The sequence below is a fragment of the Lytechinus variegatus genome, chromosome 5 (genome assembly GCF_018143015.1).
Source record: "Lytechinus variegatus isolate NC3 chromosome 5, Lvar_3.0, whole genome shotgun sequence".
Lineage (NCBI taxonomy): Eukaryota > Metazoa > Echinodermata > Echinoidea > Temnopleuroida > Toxopneustidae > Lytechinus > Lytechinus variegatus.
In genome coordinates this window covers 9651451-9673256 of record NC_054744.1, presented here as the reverse complement: position 1 = coordinate 9673256, position 21806 = coordinate 9651451, and the positions used below count along the sequence as shown (strand labels likewise).

Genomic DNA, 21806 nt, shown 5'->3' with positions numbered 1-21806 from the left:
AAACATTACTTCATTTGCAACCAATTATTTAAATGCAAGTACTAGGGAATGTTGCATAAATACAACTCTTTCTGCAACAGGTGCCAGATGGTGTTTTTTTTTAATTTCACCTAAAAGAAAAATAGTGCACAACTTTATATATTATTTTATTGTCAAAGAGATATAATAGAAATAAAGATCATTTCTCATGGATCATTAATTGTTTTCATTCTCATCATTCCAAGAGGGATTAAAACTGGATTTATACTTATGATTCTTTTTTTGGTTAATGAATTCCAGTTGGATTTAAGATTTCATGTTTAAGCTTAAAATCCATATAGAATCTAAACCGATAACTATTCATTTGTTACAAAGTTGCACTCTTAGTTCTTAAGTGTGTGCATAAAATGGCACCCGAATACCTCTATAGTTTACTTAGATCCCCACACCGGCCACATTATAGACTTCATTCTTGTGCAGACACTACAATTTTACAAATTCTTAGAGTTGTTTCAATAGGGGGGGAAGCTAGTTTTGATTTTTGCGGTCCCAAATTATGGAATAGTTTACCAATTCAATCATGTACCTGTTGAATCTTTTAAAAGAAATTTGAAAACAAATTGATTTTTGTTGTAGTGTAACTGTAATATTGGAGAGCAATTTGTACAAAGCGCATAGAGCAATTTCAATTGATTATGCGATATATAAGTACCAATTTATTATCATTATTATTCCACAATAAGTAGCTGTAGTGCCAGATTATTATGATCTGGAGCCTGTTTCACAAAACTTGTTACAATAACAAATTTGCAAATAGAGTTAAAAGCTACTGAAATCCATCAATCTGATTGGCTGATAGTAAACTTGTTACAAAAAGTTTGCATTTGTTGTTTTTGTCTTTAGAAAACAGGACCCTGGTCAGTGGTGGACCGTGACCCTGAGAGAAAGCATTGGAGGGGCACAGCATTGTTCACAAACAATACAGTGCCCCTCCAATGCTTTGTCTCCTCCGGGTCACGGGGTCCGTTGCAGAAAGAGTTGCGTTTAAACGCAAGTCAAAAAATCAATCGCAAGTCCCAAATGCGCACTGTTGATTGGCTGAAAATGAAGTTGCGCATGATTTTTAGAGTTGCGTTTGATTGCAACTCTTTCTGCAACGGGCCCACGGTCCGCCACTGACCCTGGTGAAGGTTTATATCGTTAGTCTGGTCAAAATATTCCAGCGTTGTTGGTTTCATTGTATACTTACTGATATCTTGAATCTTTGTTCTTGTTCCATATACTTGTTTTCTCTTGGATTGAAGGTTCGAATAGCAGCTTTGACCTAAGAACAAAATCATTGAAGAGGTCACTCTGACGATAAGTCAGTTTTAAAAAAAGCAGAAAAAATAAAGAAAAATATGGGTGAAGGTTTGATGACTATCCATCAAAGAAATAATAAAGCTAAACAATTTAATTTTTTTTAATTTGTGATGTCATATGCGAGTAGCTCCTCCCTATAGTTCAACAATGTAATATCCCAAATATCATGCATAAGTGGAAAGAATAATGAATCCGCATCATGATCATAAACAGGATTTTAAAGACTTTCTTGGACCCAAACATTGTTACCAATTGAAAGTTTCTTCAAAATCTGATGCAAAATAATGAAGTTACACAAAGTTTTGCATCACTTTGGTGATACAGCCTTTTGCATGTTGCCATGAATACACAAGCTGATGACATTTTCTCCCACTTTTTCTTTCATATTTGGCATGACTAAGGTTATACTACTCCTCTTTGATTAATTTCTATTGCAAGTCCTTGATCTTACATCATTGTAGATGAAGTCAAGCTCCAGTAGAATAGTTCCTTTGGCTCTTCTCTTCAGTTTCTTGTCTTTCAGTGTGTACGGCCTCCTCTCTCCACATTTCACCTGTAAAAATGATGACAAGAATGCATAAATAGAAATTCTTTCTGTCACAGCTGCCATAAAAATGTATTAAATGTACCAAAGAAAAAAAAACTTGAATTTTTGTTTGCCCTAAGTTTTATTGTAATGCAGTTCTTTCAGTTTGTACAGCCTCCTCTCTCCACATTTCACCTGTAAAAATAAGGACAAGAATACAGAAATAGACATTCTTTCTGTCACAGGTGCCATAAAAATGTATTAAATGTACCATAATAAAACTTCAATTTTTGTTTGCCCTAATTTTTTTTGTAATGCAGTTTCAACAAAGGAAAAAAAACGAATAGTTTTATTTCAAATGTGGTGTATACCAAAGCATTAAAATATAAGGGGATTCAGAGATTTCTGCTTTATCATTTTGGTACTTTATTAAACAAACACAAATGGAAAAAAAAACAATCAATATATATGAAAATATAAGGGCCACTTACAATATGGCATATTGATTGTATATTGCCAAACAACACCACCACAATTCCCCCTCCCCATAAAAAATGAAGCCAAGAATAAATCAAACAGACACACAACCCAAGCTGCGGTAAAACCATTGTGGTTTATTAAATCATATGCCAAGGAATCTGAATGTACGATGGTCCTACCTTCAAGATTGGAATTGCTACCTTCCCCAGGAACTCGGGACTACCATGCTTATCTTCATCGTACACCGTCACCTCTAATACGGAATGAATGTCCTTGATTTGCCTAGAGAGGGAGGCAGACAGATAGAGGGCAAGAAGGGGAGTGGGAGTGAGAAATGCAGAAGGGGAGATTGAAGAAGAAAAAGAGAGAGAGAGAAAGAGGAAAGACAGAGGGAGAGAGAGAAGAAGAGAGACAAATAAACAGAAAGAAAGAGAGAGAGAGAAAAAGATAAAGAGAGAGATGGACAGAGAGAGCAAGAGAGAGATGGAAAGATACAGAGATAGTGGGAGGGGTAAAGAGAGATAAAGAAAGGGAAAGAGTGGACAAAGAGGGAGTGGGTAAGACACAGTAGAAAAGATAGAAGGAAGAAACAAAGAGAGGATATAAGTTTGACGAAAGGGGGGGGGAGTATGCATGAGAGAAAGAGAGAGAGACACACACAAAAAGAGGGACACAAATAGACAAGATGAATCATATAATCTCACGGCAGACAATATCTAGCAAGAGAATTATACTAATTTCTAATACAAGATTACTCTACCAGCTACTGGCAATAATGCATAATTCTGAGTTCTTTCTGTAGTACCAAAGCCATTTAAATGTCATATTAGACTATTCATGACGATTTACAAAATGATTTTTGCCAATATTAATTCTTATTTTATTCTTTTTTTTCTGAGAACAGAATATATATTGACATGAAACTACAGTGTCAAGAATAGCACGGCTGTAAATATATATTTGGAAATTTTCATAACATATAGTAATATTTACAAGTTACGGCAGGCTCTATCATGGGGCATTGCAAAAAAATTGTTGTTAATTGCAAGTCTATATTTTTTTGATTAATTGCAAATATGTAATTGATTGCTAATCTGCTTCTTGAAACAAGCAGTGCAATCTGATTTGCTGAAGTTAAAATTGATTTATAACTTGTAAAAGTGCAACAAAATATTTGCGATTGATTGCAAATATTCTCTTGCACCATCCCTTAAGAATTAAGACGTAATAAACCTAATTTACAGCCTTATAATTGTTTTATTAGTATATAAATGAATAACTTACAATGTAAAGACCTTTCCCCACTCAGGATGTAATGTCTTGTAAACTGTTTGAGTCTGTAGTCTGGCATTGACCAACTCTAACACACAGAATGGATCACTTTTACCTGCACAGAGACAAGATCATTTCAATTCAAACTGAGAGATAATTCCCTGAAACTTACTTAAAAAATAATAAAACTACTTATTGTATTTGCTAATATAGCATTTAATACTTACTTTATCAGAAGACAGTAAGTGTTTACAGGGGCATGGGGAGGGGGGCGATCGGAGAAGACGTGGAAAACGCAAGTGGTGGATGACTAGTCTACAAATGTAGACCCACATCTGCAGTGTGTACCACAGCTGATTCAAGGAGTCTGCATAGCAGACTAGGTCTACTGAGGCTGCACTTCGTTCGCCCTTTCAGGCTGGTTTGCGAAGCAGATCCCACCTCACAAGCCATTCAGAGTCTGCATAGCAGACTAGTGGATGAGAGTAGGAGGGCTACGTTGAGGGAGGAGAATGCACCAGATAGAGTGAAAGGAAGGCAGGGGGTGAGGGTGATCTCTTTGAGTGTGAGGTGAATCCAGCCACCCCATTCGTCGGGGACTAAACCGGAATTAAAACCTGGGCTCCGTTACACGAAGGTTTGCAATCAATCGCTAAATACCAATGACCAATCAAGATCATCGTTGCATGCGCGCTCTGTTTAAAATACTGACCGGGAACCAATAAATGCTGTTCTTTCATATTTGCAATTCATCGCAAACCTTTGTGTTACGGAGCCCACGATGACTATTTTTAGTCTAATTAGTGAAAATTAAATATGTAACAAATGATAGTTTTTACCCATCAAACACAAGGTGGCTTTCTATCACATAACCAGCTATGATGTATAAAGTCACCACGAACGTAATCATTATCTAGAGTTTGCACAACATGGAAGTATATTGCAATGTGAACTAACATCGGTAGCATTGCACTGTGTGATGTATTTTCCAATCATACATTTTTAAGAATGAATAAGCAAGCATTACCCATACTTGTGAATAAAACAAATACAGGTATTTTGCTCCAAGCAAACAGAGGTAAGATTAACATTTATTTTATTCACAAGTATGGGTAATGCTTGCTTATTTGATCTTAAAAATGCATGTTTCATTTCAGTTTACAAGCCCTTTTTAAAGAAAAGAGCTTTCCTTTCTTTCTCTAGCTCCTTTTAATAAAAAAAAAAGATTGTCTTCAGAAAGAGTGCTACTTCTAAATTACAACAGAATAAATAATTTGTCCCGTCACCTTGACAACAGTTGTTATTTCATACTTACCTCCAATATCAGCTGCTTGAAGATTTTGTGCTTTGATTACTGTAAAATCAAAATCAGGAAAAAAATGCATGTCATTATATAAATATTGTTTATTACCACATGATGGGCATCTCGTACCTAAATTTACCCTTTTCTGCAGAAATTTATTCTTTGTGTTCACATATTTCATTCTCAATAATATCAATAATAATGGAAATCAGTAGCAATCATTTTGTCAAAAAATTATACAAATAACAATCGTATCAATGAAAAGTATGTGAAATTTATATATTCGAAGCATGAATCTTCAGTTGATAAGATGTCAAGTTTTTATCTAAATCACAACTCTGTGTATGAACTTCATCACACTTGCTAAATATTACCGAGTTCAACTCTATATGTGACCAACCACCCGTATACCAACAGTAAGACATCAGGGAAGGTTTACTCTAAATAGCCAAAATAGTAATTTTGTTTTTGAAAAGCAAAACTAAAAAATAGCTAAATTTCAAAGAGTAATTGGGCAATTTCATATGTGTCCTACGGGATGTTAAAAAAACAATTTATAGCCTCTTAGCTGAATGCTGGAGCAATAAAACTTAATTTTTTTGTCAATGATAAAGTTGTTAAAGCGGGTAGTGATGTGAAAAACTGATAAACAACAAAAAATGTTTGAGTACGTGTGAATTACAGGTGAAAATGTCATGTCGTACAGGACTCAAGAAATATCCCATACAACACGCAACATTTTCACCCCTAATTCATCAATGGAAAACATTTTATTGGTTGTTTTTTTTTACATTACTAACCAGTAGTGCTTTTACATCACCACAAAACGAATTGAAGTTCCTCGTTGTTTGGACAGCAGGTTGAAAAGTGTTGTAAAAATTGCTGATTTTTCTAGCATGGAATCACCCAATTCTTATTCTTCATACTGTCAAAATTTCAAGTTGTAAATTTGAACAGAAAACAAGATACAAGATTTTCTTTGACAAAATTTTCAGTGACTGCTTGGAGGTTTCTAGGAAAGAGCAGTGTGCATATCTCATTCTTGAATGAACCCCAAATTTAAAACTTATTTTCTCCCTTACATTTCTTGAAGCTCTCTCTTTAGTTTCTTCTGCAATCAAGTACCATGTACATGTACTTGTGTGAGTAATTGATGATCAATTTTGACAAGTCAGATATAATTTCAAAGCTCAGGATGTGCTTTTCCAACTCAACAGAAATATCGAAATTCATTTTTGGGTGACCTATTGTTGGTTTTGGAGTGGCAGGTCACATACTGAATTATGCATTTTAAATGTCAGACTTGTCTCACCTTTGACCTGTAACCAGCCGACATCCTTGATGTCTTTAAAAGAGTTGAGCAGCCCCTAGCGAATAAAAGCAAAGGAAAAAAAAAACACTTCTATTGCTTATTTCTGAAACATTACAACAACAAACACAAAGTATTTCTTAAAGTAAGTTCAAATGTATACACTTAACAATTATGAAACACATATGATGTGGGTGGTCTGAGATATTATTATGATGCATTAAACAAAAAGTGGGCAAAATAAAATTATTCAATGGTCTTTTACTATCTTATTTCATCACATACAATATGCAACTAACCTAGAAAATTTAAGTCTTCAAGAAGGAAAGAATTCTACAGATCCATGGCCAAATATTAAATAAAATAATGAAATAGAATATAATGTGAAAGCACATTTAGATTGTACAAGATATTTCAAATAATTAGACCAAATTTACCATTCCAAGTTGAGTGAAAGTCATTAAGAGACATACAAAAACTTTTGTTGTATAAGACTCAAATTATTTGACATTTGAACTCAAGTTATCACACTCGATAAATTCACACATACTAAAGCAACCCCTGAATTTACACCACTGCTTAGCAAGAGGATTCACTTACATATTTGAGGCAGAGCTCCCTCTTCAGGTTTGGATCATGTTTATAGTTCGCAAGGTCCGAAACGTTCTCTGTTCCTACAGTACCGCTGATGGTCAGTAAGATGTCCAGCGTTCCTGCATTGTCCTCTAATTCAATGGTCATCTGATGGGTCTGTTCCATGTCAAGGGTCGAAAGGTCAATATGTGACCTACAAACAGAACCAGTAAAAATATCATAAAATATGTTAATTTGGTTCATTGTATCATATTATATCAAACATTTTGGGTGACTTTTTTTATAGATTTTACATAAATTTTGTTATTTTTTCACTATTAGTTTTATCAAATTGACTGTTCTTTTTTCTCATCAACTTCATCACCATCATCATAATCATTGTTGTCATTGTCATCATCATCATGATATTCATCTTCATCTTTATTATCATCATCATCACCATCATCATTAACAGTGTCATCTTCTTCATCATCATCATCAGCCACCACCACCGTCATCATAAACAACAACAACATCTTCATCATCAACATCATCATAATCAATACCATAATCCCATCAATAAGATTACATCATCAACAACTACATGTAGATCATCACTAGATCATAACAACAATCACCATTTTGATTATCTACTTATTCGTTACAATCATCAACCTCATAATCATCACCCCTACCACCATCTCCATCTTCCTGTAACCATTTCCTTTCCAATGATAACATCCTTAGATCCCAAGTCTTCATCCTAGACCAAGATTTCCATGGTTGAAGATTGCTCCTCAGATCATCACTAGATCATAACCACAATCATCATTTTGATTACCATCCCTACAAGCTCCACCATCCCCACAAGCTCGACCACCATGACCACTGCCATCAAAATCATCAGAATCATCATCATCACCACCACGACCACCACCACCATCATAATCATCACCATCATCATCATCACTACCACCACCAGAAACACCAATCACTACCACCACCACCTCTACCCCTCCTGCACCCATTCTATGTATCTTCCCATGATATCATCCTTAGACTGATATTTCCAGGGTTAAAGATTGCTCCTCTTACATCCTAAGATCATCATTAGATCACAACCACAATCATCACTAGATCATAACCACGAACATCATTTTGATTATTACCTTATTCCTTAAAATCACCAACCTCATAATCACCACCAACATCCCTACAAGCTCCACCATTCCCACAAGCTCTACCACTATGACCACTGCCATCAAAATCATCATCAGAATCACCATCATCAGAATCATCATCATCATCAACATCATCAACCACCATCATCATCATCATCATCATCGTCACCATCATCATCATCATCATTATCATCATCATCAACCACCATCATCATCATCATCATCAACCACCACCATCATCATCATCAACGTCATCAACACCATCATCACCATCATCATCACCCCACCACCACCTCCACCCTCCTCCATTTGGCCTACCTTCCCATGATATCATCCTTAGATCCCAAGTCTTTATCCCAGACTGAGATTTCCAGCATTGAAGATTGCTCCTCGTACATCCTCAGGTCAAACTGTTCCATCCATTTTGGATTTAGTGTTTTACTCTCAACCTAAAAACATAGAAAAATAATAATATTCCACTTTTATAGAGATCATAATACAAAAGAATAACACCTCAACGTGCTTTGATAAGAGATATGATATTACCAAGGGCCGGTATTTAATTTTAGTATTAATTAAAATACTTAGTACCTGTATTTTACTTGGCTAAATAACAAAGTTCTTATATTCGTATTCAATTCAATTCTAAATATTTTATTTTATCAAGCCAACTTTGAGCAAAATACACACTAATAACCACTGTGACGTCATTAAGCCCAAGCCGAAATAATGCACAGTGAATCCAGCTGTGCGAAGCATGACCGACTTTACGTACATGCAATCTGCACACAAGTCAGACTTAATCCAGACGGCTGACTTTTTCATAGATTTGCGCAAAATACTAAGCCAAAAAATAAAATTGATTGCCAATGATGGTTAAGCAAATTACTTCAGCAAAATACTTAAAATTCTCATTTAAGAACTGAATTGAATACCATCTTTGGTCATAACATTCTTGCTTGCCCACATAATATCCTAAATGCATTTCTCAACTCCTGGGGGAACATTCCAATAAGAGTTTTCAAACTCAAATGCTACAGTTGATACAGTGGGCAAGATAAAGTAACCCTTGTATCACACACAACATGAGTAGGCTATTCTACAACCAAAGTGCAGTACATTGCAGTTATCTAAAAGCTCAGTCAACAAACCTGGTTTGTAGTCTACATGTATATGAAGTTATTGACAAAAATATGAATACAGGTATTTCAAGTTTGGTTGCAATCGTTAAGTTTGGGCAAAAAATTAAATCAGCTTTGACTTTTAGTTGATTCTGCTTGCTATGACATGGGTGCCTGGCAGGAATTAAGTTGTTTGGAAACACATAGAGATATTGGATGATATATTACTATATATGCACTGAATATTCTTACTAATTTATCAGTTTAATTACAACATAAAATATGTTAGCGGCTTATCCCATAGATAACATCATTTGGCATCAAATTACCCACTTTTTAACAGCCAAGTATCTATTGCAAAGAGGTTTTGCGTGTGAGATTGGGAATATAAACCCAAAATATATGATTTCAAGGCAACTCATAAATATGCTGGTGCTTATGAAATAAGCCAGTATGTCATGATAATATGCAATATTTATAAAGTGCTTATAAAATGTTTCTAAAACCTGCATATACATGCATGTATATCCCAGCTTCAGAACGGCCACCCTGATCAGATATTCAAGCAATCAGAGACACTGTTCTCATTATATTTTCTACAACTAGTTTCCTGGAAATCGGTTCAGGAAACCAGTTTGGAAGATCGCTTTGCTAGCGTTCCAATTTGATCAAAGTGGTTTTCAAAACTACTTCATATAAAGTGGTATAAAAATGTAGATAAACGTAGACAAACAACAATACTTCTACAATAACATGAAATTCAAGGTATTCATGCTGCCGTCCAATAACAAAAAGGAAACAAATCTGTGGAATAACTTTCTTTAGTAAATGAGGAAAATGAGCTGTTTTATGGAGTTACTTGCTTCTAAAACATATATTGCAAAAAAATCAGGGCTATGTGATTCCAATGCCTTTAGTATCATGTCTAGCATACAGAAATTATCCTTAAAAAACTTGATAACAATCAGAGTTGCCACCTTTTCTCGTTGGACAGCAGTATGTCTGTCTTGAACACCGTTCTCACTACCGTCCTAAAACTAGTTTACTGGAAACCGGTTTAGTGGAAACTAGTTTAACTCCTAATGAGAACAGTCAAAGCGATCTTTGCCTTGTTAAACTGTTTTTAGCGTAAGGGAGGACACAACCGTTTTTCAAGAAGCGGTCTTCGTACATTTTGAGCGCGCTACTCCACACACTGTGTGTAGATTGTCTCACTGCGGTTTCAAATTTCATGCGAAACATGTCATCCCACTGAGAGCGTTCCCATAGCAACAGGACCACTTTACATGAAGAGGTTTTGAAAACCACTTTCGGCTGATCAAATGGGAATGCTAGCAAAGTGATCTTCCAAACTAATTTCCTGAACCAATTTCCAGTAAACTAGTTTAAGAAAGTATGAGAACGGTGTCTTGTTCTCAGAAGAAAAAAAAAACAACATACCCTTGACTTCCATTTTTCTCCGCCGAGTTTGAACTTGACGTAGGGGTCGCTCAGTCCATTATCATCCATAGGGACCATATTCCGTCCCTCCAGGAGTGTGATGGTCACCACCCCTATCCATGTTTGGGATTTCCCTTTTCTCTGACTCCCTGACCTCATCTCGTTGTCTCGTCTCAGCCGAAGATTGAACTGCAGAGGTGGGGGGGAGAACATACAGAAAATTTAATGAAAACTGTAAAAATTTCAATTAAGATATCAATACTTGAAGTCCATATTTTCAAACTAATCCATGGTATTTAGAATCAAGTGATCTTGTGATGCAGTCAGGCCTTTGTGTCCAGGTCATAAATGGAAAAGAGCTTCACATTAATAAACATGGTCCAGCAGTTAGGATAGTAAACGCCAATTGCATACTCGCAAACAGATGCATCTACTATTGGCATTTATCCACAAAGACGGTATTAAGGGAAGAATAAATGCAACATCGATTCTAGACGTTAAACCAGAGATCAGAATACAGGGTAATAGATCTTACAACAACAAAAAAACATGCATCCTAACGTGACCCCTCATTTCAGGTCAACATAGCGAAGAGAGTGTAACTTTTGTGGCAAATAAGTAAAAATAAACAGTGCTCCTTGGAAGTGTGTTTGAAAATGGAATTTCAAAATGATTGTTCTAAGTAAGCTGCAAGTGAAACAAAAATAGGCCCTAAAAAAATCTGCCCCCCAAAAAACAAATTAGATTGAAATGTACTCCATCTCTCTCTCTCTCTCAGCCTCTTTTCCCTCTCTCTACCTTCCTTCACCCTCTTCCATTCTAAAAAAAATCATTACAAGCTTTTAAGAAGACCTGTAATCCCATCAGAGAAGATAACAGAGCTAATAATGACCTGAATTAGAGTGAAATATTGGGGAAAATAATCCTAAACCCTTCAATAAGAGCATGGGCGTAAATACATGACATCATTAATATTCAAGGGGGGGGTGAATGGCACAATAGTTCACCCCCATCCCTGAACAATAACTCCAATACTAAGGACGAACGAAAGTTCCGTTTGTTGATTTTCAACAATGACCTTCCAACTATATATTGTGATTTGACCTGCATTTTCAATACATTTACTGTGTTCTAGAATTCATTCTACATGGTGGTGCAAAAACTCTCTAAGGCAGACAGAACCAAGGACATGAATATGACAAACAGGAAATTAAAAGTCAGCTGAAAAATCAATATTCATGCAATAATCATGCTCTACATGAATGGCCCTTGTAATCACAATCTACCGTATTAAATGAGTGGATGTAGAAATTGGGATATCAAAAAATCTCCTGTCTAGTGTAAGGAATTAATGACCCAAATTTCATGACAAAGACAAGCATATTTGTAGACTTGTGTAATGCCATACATGAAGCTTTCTGCCAACCCCCAAAATATTATTATAATGCTATTTGTTAGCTCTGCTCACTCACAATTTTCTCTTTATTTTCCTGCATATGGCATGTTTGGCCAACTCAAACAGTTTTTGCCCCACCACGCAACTGTAAATTACTCATATTTTGTTAAATATCATTGACTTTTCAATTGCTTCTATGCTGGTTATTTATATCCCAGTTATTTGTGAAGCCATGCATAATTTTACAAGTGGCTTTAATGAAAGACCCTTAATTGTTATAAAAGAACCTACTTTTGGTTATAATTGTAATTCAATTACTTTACACAAACGCATCTGTGCACAAGTATCTCGACCATATGCTCACAAAGCAAACCGAATCGGTAAACTTCACAATCGACCGACATTCATAAAATTATCTTTCCATCATATTGAAACGTAATCAGTTAACAACCAACCACTTCTCTTGTAGTCATTTTCTGGAGTGGATTTTGATCAATAATATCAAGACTGAGATGATAATTTGTTGTCTAATTATTGACATCTGACAATTACTTTGATACTCTTTGCTTTTTGTGTTACTTTGTACCATGATTATTGTTGTCAAGTTCAAGTTCGACTATTGTGGATATGGTAACATTTAACTAAGTGCTCACAATAATATATGCAACTCCACCTCAGGCTTTACTATCTGATAATAGCATAACATTGTTTATTTTAATACGTGAACATTTCTTATTGACTGGATATTATAATTGCACATGGAAACAATACTCTTTATTATTAGGTTCTTTGTTTAAATAAGTAATGCATCTAAACACATATATTGTCATTTTATACCGATTATATTTTTGTATATTTGTAAACCCCGACTAGTGAAGAGAGCTTCATAACAGAAACTAGTTTTTCTTTTAGTCATCCTCAGGCACTAGTCGGTGGTAATTTCTTCGTTTTTATTCTTGTTTTTCTTTTGCCTGGAAATAAAATAAATAACTAAATAGACGAAGCCAAAGCTTGAAAATAAATCGAATAAAAAAGGAACCACCACTCAAAAATTGAGCAAGAGAAAAATATTTCAACTGAACAATTCAATTTAGTTTCACTTTACCAATACTATGTTCCTAGCTATTCATTATTTTTATTTTATTGTTTTGTCCACATAAAAATTAATTAATTTACAAAGAGCTTTATGAAACACCTGCCTGGATAGATTGTAAAACACAATGGCTGAATTTGAATCCATGTCCCTCTCACTGATGTGGTTCCTCTGATTGAAATGTACGAGTCAAAACCACTAAACATTGACCACTACCAAAAACACTTTTTTTTTGGGGGGGGAGGGGCCCTTTCTTTACAAATATTTAATAATTTTTTCAAATGAAAACGACCTTATAACCTCAGGCAAAAGTATATAATTTAAGGAGGCTACTTTTTTACAACAGATTGCCTAGATCTATATCATTAGATAAGCTTCAACACTGAAATGAATGGGGATTTGGGGGATCTTTTTTTTTCCAGAGATCTTTTGAGCATTTCGGGGATGAAATTGCCCACTAACCCCCATGGAATTTTATCCCTGATAAACCCACTCACCCAAGAAGAGTGGCCCGAGCTGCTACTTGCCCCACTGGTCGGTGGGGGTGACGACGCAGTAGCAGCAGCAGCAGAAGTAGTAACAACAGTCACTGCGGAAGTAGCAGGGACAGGTTTATCTCTCAAGGCATTCTCAGCTTCTTCCAGGAAATCATCCGAGGATTGATCGGATAGCCTTTTGAGCCTTTGCTTTCTCCCCTCTAAGCTTTCCATCTTGGTGTCCAAGAAGTTGACAAGTTTGGGTAATCAGAGAGTTAAGATGATACTGGTAATGAGGATTCAATCGACAGCAACATATGCAGAGTCAGATAAGAACAGGATTGGAGATCCCTATTAGAAATCAAAGCACACTCCATGCATTTCCAAAGCCGATAAATCTGACATCAAAAGACTCTAGGTTCAACAAGCAGTTCTTGTACGCCAAGTAACATGAAGACAGAATGGTGAATCCAAATCCGAATGTCAGCACACCCATGAATAAAAACTAGTGCATTTTCTGAGAATGTTTTTGAAAAGAGGCACTCCCGATGAGTTGAATTACCACATAGATTGCTGTCCTGTAATTTAACAAATCATGGGACAATACTATCAATCATAGTGAGACAGTGTTAAGTTTCACTGTTTACTCAATTCATCAAAATGTAAAGCTCTGACAAATCAAATAAATCGAGGGTGCTTTCTCTAGATATCTCAATTACAAGACAGTCTCAACAAGTGTGCAATTCCATTTTTAAATGGATAGAAAAAAATCCATCAGAACAAATGCTGGTATAAGATATGTTGAAATGATAATTTAAAGGAATTTTCATCCTTTTCTTAATGTGGCTTATCACAAAACAGAAACTAAGTGAGCTTTACTGGCAACTGTTATAAGCTACTGAAATCCTAGTATCTGATTGGCTCAGAACAAATTTGTCAGTGAAAGTCACTCAAAAGAAGCTTCATGAAACACCTCATAGTTCTATGAAGCCATCCAAAGAATCAAGCACTAGGTAGCCATATGTTACCTAATACTGTTGAAGAAATCACAGTTCCTTTTCTGCATAATCACAATACATTATGTAGGCACAGTAATAAAAAAGAAGTGTTTATTACAATGCACTCCTAGAGTCATCTAGTTCAAATTAGCCTCTGCAATTACTTTTTAGTTAGTAAAAAGTTTCCCTTTTTTTCCATGTAAGTTGACGGATGAGACTTTTATCCAAGTAAACTTGTTGGCAGCAAATCAGAAGAACAAAAACCAAATTTCTCAACAAAACAGCATTGGATTATCAAGCAAATCTAGGCCAACAACAAAATAATCCAGACTAGGATCAAATGTGCACTTTCACTATCGGCGAACAATCGTAAATATCGGACAGGTAGCGACTCCTTTCTCAAAATTCCGAGAGACAGACCAGGATCCAACATGTTGACACCACAGAAGATGAAAGCACAGTGATGCAAAACATCGCGCTCCTTAACTTATTAGCTCTCCTATCATAATGACAAACTAACAACGGCCATTATTCATCGTCAGCTATTGATTGCTAACACAGCTGTTCTCATTCTAGTGTTGATATGAGAAAAAATATTAAACAGACAAGAGGGAAATATTAAACACAAGAGGGGGTTATGACATCGAATGCACCCCATCGCTATTGCGCAGTGTGTCGCTGATTATTGCTCTTACATCTACATCACTCATAGCAAACATGAAATTGATTCCTTGGAACAGCCACGTAATGATCTACAACCACATCTGGCACAGTAATTATTCTTTCTCATTGCTTAATGACACAAATTGTCTGGACAAAAAAAACGTGATTAGCAATGCGAATCGCAAAGCATATTAAGACATCAATTATTTTTATGATACATACTAATTATAGGCCTATACATGTATATATATAGTACACTCCTTAATTCTTAAACACATGAAAATTTTCTTACCATTATCTTTCTCTCTTATTCTCCAATATATATAGTTACCGAAAATTGCAAGAAACCTAAAAAAACGTTATTACCGACAGTGGAGATCAAACAATGAATATCAATTCTAAAATATTAGTTCACTGTGTTCACGGCTAGCATCTACATGTACCATGCATTTTTATGATATACCGCAAAAGACCACTACACTTTGTCCTAAATTAATGGTACATAATAATTTGCACTATTTCTCCTCTTACCTTGTACAACTACTTTAAATTCTGTGACATAGTTAGTTTGCACTTAATAGGCTCCGCTTGAAAAGCACATACATGAATAGATACAACAATAATCCAGGCACATGTCACGACTCATTTCTATGAGTAAATGAATTACATTAAAATTACATGCACATTCAATAGTTTTTCACTTGACAATCATATAAAGTGCACTTGCTGAATACCTTATGCATGCAAATAGAATTAGATTTTATCATAACCATCGACAGTCAGCACTGAACTAAGTGAAACCAAAACATACTCAGCCTGAGGTTTTTTTTAAAGATGAATATCAGAATCTCATACCCCCCCGGGAATTTTTTTTTTCCTACTACTTTTGAGCTCACTAGACCAAATTTGGCACATTGTATTAAACTTTACATTGAACCCTATGTGAGTTTCAGGAGCTCTTTTTTTTTTAGTATTCCAGGGCTCTGTAGGGCATTTCGGGGGTTAAATTTGCCCCGAGCCCCATGTATTTTTTTCCCTGCATAGTCCCCCCCCCATCTCGTTACATATAAACTGGCTCTCTCCTCCCTTTCTTCCCCTTCATCCATTTTTTTTCTGTTCCATATTCCAATATAAAACAATCATGCCAATTGTAGGGCAATTTTGGCGAGATTTAGACCTCTCTGAAAATTTATTTGTGGGGTTTTAACCGTTTATTTCTTCATCTTCATTTGTATGAATTTTCATGTATTTGAAATCTTCCATTTGTAATAAATTCTCACATATTTCTTTTTCTTAATCTGCCGGGGAGTAATACTTTCAATTTGATTTACATTCTAATACCTAATAGTAAATATCGTTTTAATTAAATATACTTTTCCTACATTCTTCTCAAATTCAGATACAAATTCAGATTCATTTCCCAACAGAAATGACATAAAAATTATGATACAATTCATTTTCGTACATTTATAAATAATATCTACGATACAAATCATTGTCAAATGTTATAATCATATTCAAAAACATCAATAACAATGAACATATCAAGATAATGGTATATTGCTATTCTCTTGCAATGCCCCCTCCCCCTATCTCCAATCCCTCTCTATCTCCATCTCCATCAGTTCTTTCCATTCAATTTCATTCTACAACCAAATTGAAGATGTTCAGAGCATCTATTTTTTTTCCTGCGAGATAGTCACATCCTGACAATAATCATTCAGCTTTCCCCTCACAAGATAATTCCCCCCTCATGCTTCCTTTCCCAAGCCCACTGTGAGATTGAGCATAACATCGATGGGGCCAGTAATACCTACGTCGTGTGAATTGTGGAGGCTTATTATCATCATGCCACTCTCGGAAAGGGCTCCACTTCACGGATGACTACATGTAGTACACAAAGTACTGAACTTCCTATTTTCAAAAGCAACATACAAATAAACAAGCTCTCTTCAAATGCGCAATGCTATAAAAGTGCCTTAAATCAATATGGTTCTAATAATAGAACAAATTATGAGAGAAAAGGTACAAGAAGCTTGAACACGAGGGACAATGAACACAAAGCAACTAAAACAAAAAGAAGACAGGCTTCTTACAGGATATAAGATATCTTCACCCAAAACTCAAAAGGCCCTTCGGCTTTTAATGGAAAATCCACACATTTTATCATTTGGAAAATGCGGAAAAGCCTATTTGAAAAGATGCATACATGTATATAGTGCCTTAATGCTTTTAAAAGACAAGGCACAGACTTTAGAAAAGTTGCTTTACTATACAAGCCTTAAATGTTAAGAATTTAATATTATCAAAAACGTGTTAAGATACATGGAATTTTCAAACAAACAAAAGCTAATTAAACCATGCCATTTCATTTTCATGTTCAAATGCCAGTAACTTCATATCTTCTCAAGATATACATGTAAGGTGTATAACACACATTGTAAACACTAGCCCTATGGTGTACACTGTACCATCAGTGTTCAGTGTGTTCACTGTGTGGACTATGTGAAAATATCATTTACACTGTTAAAATGCTCATATTCAACAGTGTGAAGAAATTTTTAGTGTGGCCACCTTGACAGTGTGACTGTTCAGTGTGTTCATAGTGTGTATTAGTTCAGTGTGGAAAAAACCGCGCCACGCAGTGTGCTACTAAAGCATGTTCACAGTGTGGACTATGTTAACATATTATTCACCTTGTTAAAATGCTCATATTCAACAGTTTGAAGATGTGTTCACACTGTGGACACCTCGACAGTCTGACTGTTCAAACTGTGTTCACATTGCCGACTGTGTGAATATGCAATTCACTCAGTTGAAATGCTCAAATTTGGCAGTGTGAAGGTAACTTCATATTGTCATCCACACTGTGAACACACTGTGGAATGCACTTTGGGACACTGTGTTCTTTCCGGTAGGGATAAGACAATGGCCAGAATTCACACAGGTGGGTTAACCTGAACCATGGTTTATATCGAATTAACCTAGAGAGACTCTTATCCATAGCAAGCTTTATAAATCATTCTTCGTTATTACTATTTTAAAGGGTAATCCAACCCAAATAAAACAATTTTTTATAAGGAAAAGAAAAATCAGACAAGTTGATAGGTGAAAGTTTGAACAATTTATGACAAACAACCAGATAGTTATGAATTTTTAAAATTTGTAAATATTGGTAATCACTATAGTTATACCCATGTAGACTTCAAACTGGCCGCATATGGGATGTCATAGTGATGTATGGCAAGGACTATTCCTCCATGTACTCCAATACATATTTTGGCTAAAATGTCATTTTTCCCAAAAGTTTTATTTCAAATTATATTTTTCTTTCATGAGGACATAAAACAATATACTACCAGGGTTATATTTAGATTACTGCCCCAGGGGAATAGGTACTTTGGAGAAAACCACAAATCCCTGATAATAAAGTACATGGCCTATGAGAAAGTTGTCCTTGCCCCTTGTCATAATTTACTTACTGAGTTGCCAATTTGAAATCTACATAGTATTAGTGATCTCGATTTTAATGCAGCTATAACTTTCTTATTTCTTGTCCAATTTCTTTCAAACTTTCACCATTCTGTTTAATTTATTTTTTTCCTTCCCGACACAACATTTTATGGCCAAGGCTGGATTCCCCTATAAATACAAATTCCAAAGTGTTAGGGGGTGTCATCTAAACACCTCCTAATAGTGGTCCTTCCAAAGAACACTAACTGGTGTCATTTTTAACAACGTGATTATACAATGCAGAATCATATCAAGACCTTGAAGATGTTGACTAAAGTCAGTAATTAATTGGGAAAATAATCATGAACATAGTTGTTTGTTTGCAATAGTGGTCAAGGGGAAGGGGGGGGTAAATAATTATGCACCATTATGAGAAATCAAATAACTTTTTCTAATCAAATGCTCATCGAAAATAGTCAAGTATCAAATGGCCACCACTTGAATGTAGCCACTTTGCCTTCCTCCATATATAATCCATATCAATCACAGCAGCCTATAGAGAGCCATAAATATGAGGGGCAAGATATGGCATGGAGGGGGGGGGGCAAAATTTTATTAAGAATACTGTAAGCAAAAATTGTGAAATATTTAATACAAAACTCTGATTTTGGTATAGATGATTTTGACAAAACATGCAGAAAATGATAGATAATTTCACACTTTCTCATTCCTCTTTCATTTTTTTTCTTGGTCATGGAATGTTTAGGAGGTCTACAGTGCCCACCCCCTTCCAATCTGTACATCAATGACCTCTCACACTTGGAGACCGATTTCTAGGAGGCACTCGAGCTTTGGCGATTTTGCATTAAAAGATTTCTTTCATAAATTCATGAAATAAGTCACTCGGCATCTAGGAACAAATGCAGTCCAATTGTAGATTACTATGCTATAGTGAGAGGTTATATTACCAACCCGCCTTGTATTACCGATCAAGCACATTTACGCATCAGAAAATTATTTCAATATGCTTAGAACTTTGCAACATCTTTCCACAGGGAATTTGAATAGAAAGGTGAGGAAGAGTGGCCAAATACACAAAGTCTATGGATTCTATCTTAACAAATTAACATAAAATAGTTCAAAATATCTGATCAGTGATTTAGATCAATTTTCAACCTTTACCAGAGAATACACACGATAGCATTTTCAAGTGACCAAAATATTTCAAATAGAAAGAGAGGGGCGATCGGAAGCTGATATTGTAAGAAAAAAGTGAGCACTGCAAAAATGTTACATCTTCATTGTTTGTATTTGTGAATTTATAGTGCAAGTTTGATAAATTTTACAAGATCATCGTGGTCGAAATGATTGAATTTATGGAAAGTGTTCAGTAATACCATCCACGACCACATATCGATATATTTCATGCATTTACTTTAGTTGATTTGAAATGTCACTACTGCAGAGGGATACAGCAATTTCAAAGCAACCACAGGGATAGATTACTTGACCAACTTAATTTGCAAAGAATATATCAAGAATGCAAGTTACATCTGACTAGAGATGATATATATACATATTTCTTTCATATTTGTTTATATTTTCTTTCAGATTTTCAGTGCTTTCTCTTTTCATTCTTAAGAAATTAAAAATGACAGGCAGACATCTTTGTGCATTCAAGACACGAACATATTCCTTTTTCCTGATTAGAAAATCTTCAATCAAAAGGCCACTTTCAATTATGGAAATCTTCATTAAAAAGCCATTTCACAGTCCAAAGTGATGGAGTGGATGCCAGGATCAGGGGCAGCAAAACAAGGGGTAGAGGGGCTTCAGTCCCCACCCCACTCAGGCCTGTGAGTGGGGTTTAAAAAAAATAGCGGAAAAATCTGAAAATTTATAGAGCCTACTATTTACTATCGCCAAGCCGCTGCATATTTTGGTTGTTCCGCTGAACTACGTTGGCTCACTCACCAATACATAGACTGAAGCGCTTGGAGGCCCGTACGTACAGACAACGTATTTTAACAGTAACGTTAGATCTAACAGTGGAAACCCGATTTTCCGATCGTTTTTTTTTTGTACATAAAATGTCACATTATGAAAAAGAAATCACATCCATATTTACGAAAAAATGTTTAAAATTCAGAAATATCGTACCTTAGACCGCAGTTACCGCTAATTCCTTTGAAATAATGAACAAAACATCTTCGATCCTTTCGTTGGCCAACGTAAGTTGCCATCTTGGATGACGTCATCATCCTTACAGACGTATTTACCAGTCGCAAAATATCGCGATTTGAGCCGCTACTTCGCGAAGGCAAAATACAAGGCCCCGTAACGTGTATATTCACAACACACACATTCTGCTCGCATCCATTTACCTAGACTTGTTTTCCAGCCGTTTTGGATAAAATAGCGGAATTTTGACTAAGAAAAAACGGAAATGGAACACAGGAAAAAAGCGGAAATTGAAATCGGTCTTAAAAATGAAAATAGTGGATTTTACGCTACATAGCGGAGATTTCACAGGCCTGCCCACTGTTGCCACTTATCAGTTAACATGAAAATTACCATCTTATTGGGATTTTGTACTTGTTCAGTCCCTACTTTCAGCTCAGCTTTACCCCCCCCCCCCCCTCCCTTCAATACATTCTACTGCTCCTGAGAATACATGTAGTTTAATCAAAGACTGAATGGTGAGTAGTGCCCAGTAACTCCACAAAAAATTTGGTAAATTGCCAATTAGTCTACTGCCAACTCGTCCACTCACCACATGGTCTACCTTCATAGTCTAATGCCATTCCATCCATCAATATTTCATCTAACAACCATTTGGTCCAATCATCGCATCGTCTAATCACCAGTTCATCTATGACCATTTCGTCTCATAACCAGTTGGTCTAGTATCCAATTTATTCTTGTTCAATTTGCCCAATAAACACTTTAATATTACAATTGCGACCAAACAGTATATGGACTAAATGGCTATTGGAACAACTGGTTATTAGACGAAAATTGTGAGTGGACGATATGACAAATAGACCATCTGGATAATGGACGAAGTGATCGTAGATCAAATGATATGCTTTAACAGTATGTACAATTTGACAATCACCACAATGTGGGAAAAAAAATATTGATTTATCAAATATCAACTTTTCATTATTATTTTCAATTT

The 21806-nt window shown here is 35.5% G+C and overlaps 1 protein-coding gene across 6 annotated transcripts in view; it reads right to left on the bottom strand.

The window, feature by feature from the left end:
- The window catches only part of LOC121415226 (multiple C2 and transmembrane domain-containing protein 1-like), a 99669-nt gene that overhangs the window by 17358 nt on the left and 60505 nt on the right, over positions 1-21806 (bottom strand). For all 6 annotated transcript variants that reach the window (XM_041608403.1, XM_041608402.1, XM_041608400.1 and 3 more), the window contains 9 exons: positions 10547-10735; positions 8304-8434; positions 6832-7018; positions 6235-6289; positions 4935-4973; positions 3632-3734; positions 2527-2629; positions 1793-1894; positions 1229-1303 (listed from right to left, as the gene is read on the bottom strand). In XM_041608403.1, coding sequence (XP_041464337.1) covers positions 1229-1303; positions 1793-1894; positions 2527-2629; positions 3632-3734; positions 4935-4973; positions 6235-6289; positions 6832-7018; positions 8304-8434; positions 10547-10735 — 984 coding nt within the window. The remainder of the gene's footprint in view (positions 1-1228; positions 1304-1792; positions 1895-2526; positions 2630-3631; positions 3735-4934; positions 4974-6234; positions 6290-6831; positions 7019-8303; positions 8435-10546; positions 10736-21806) is intronic.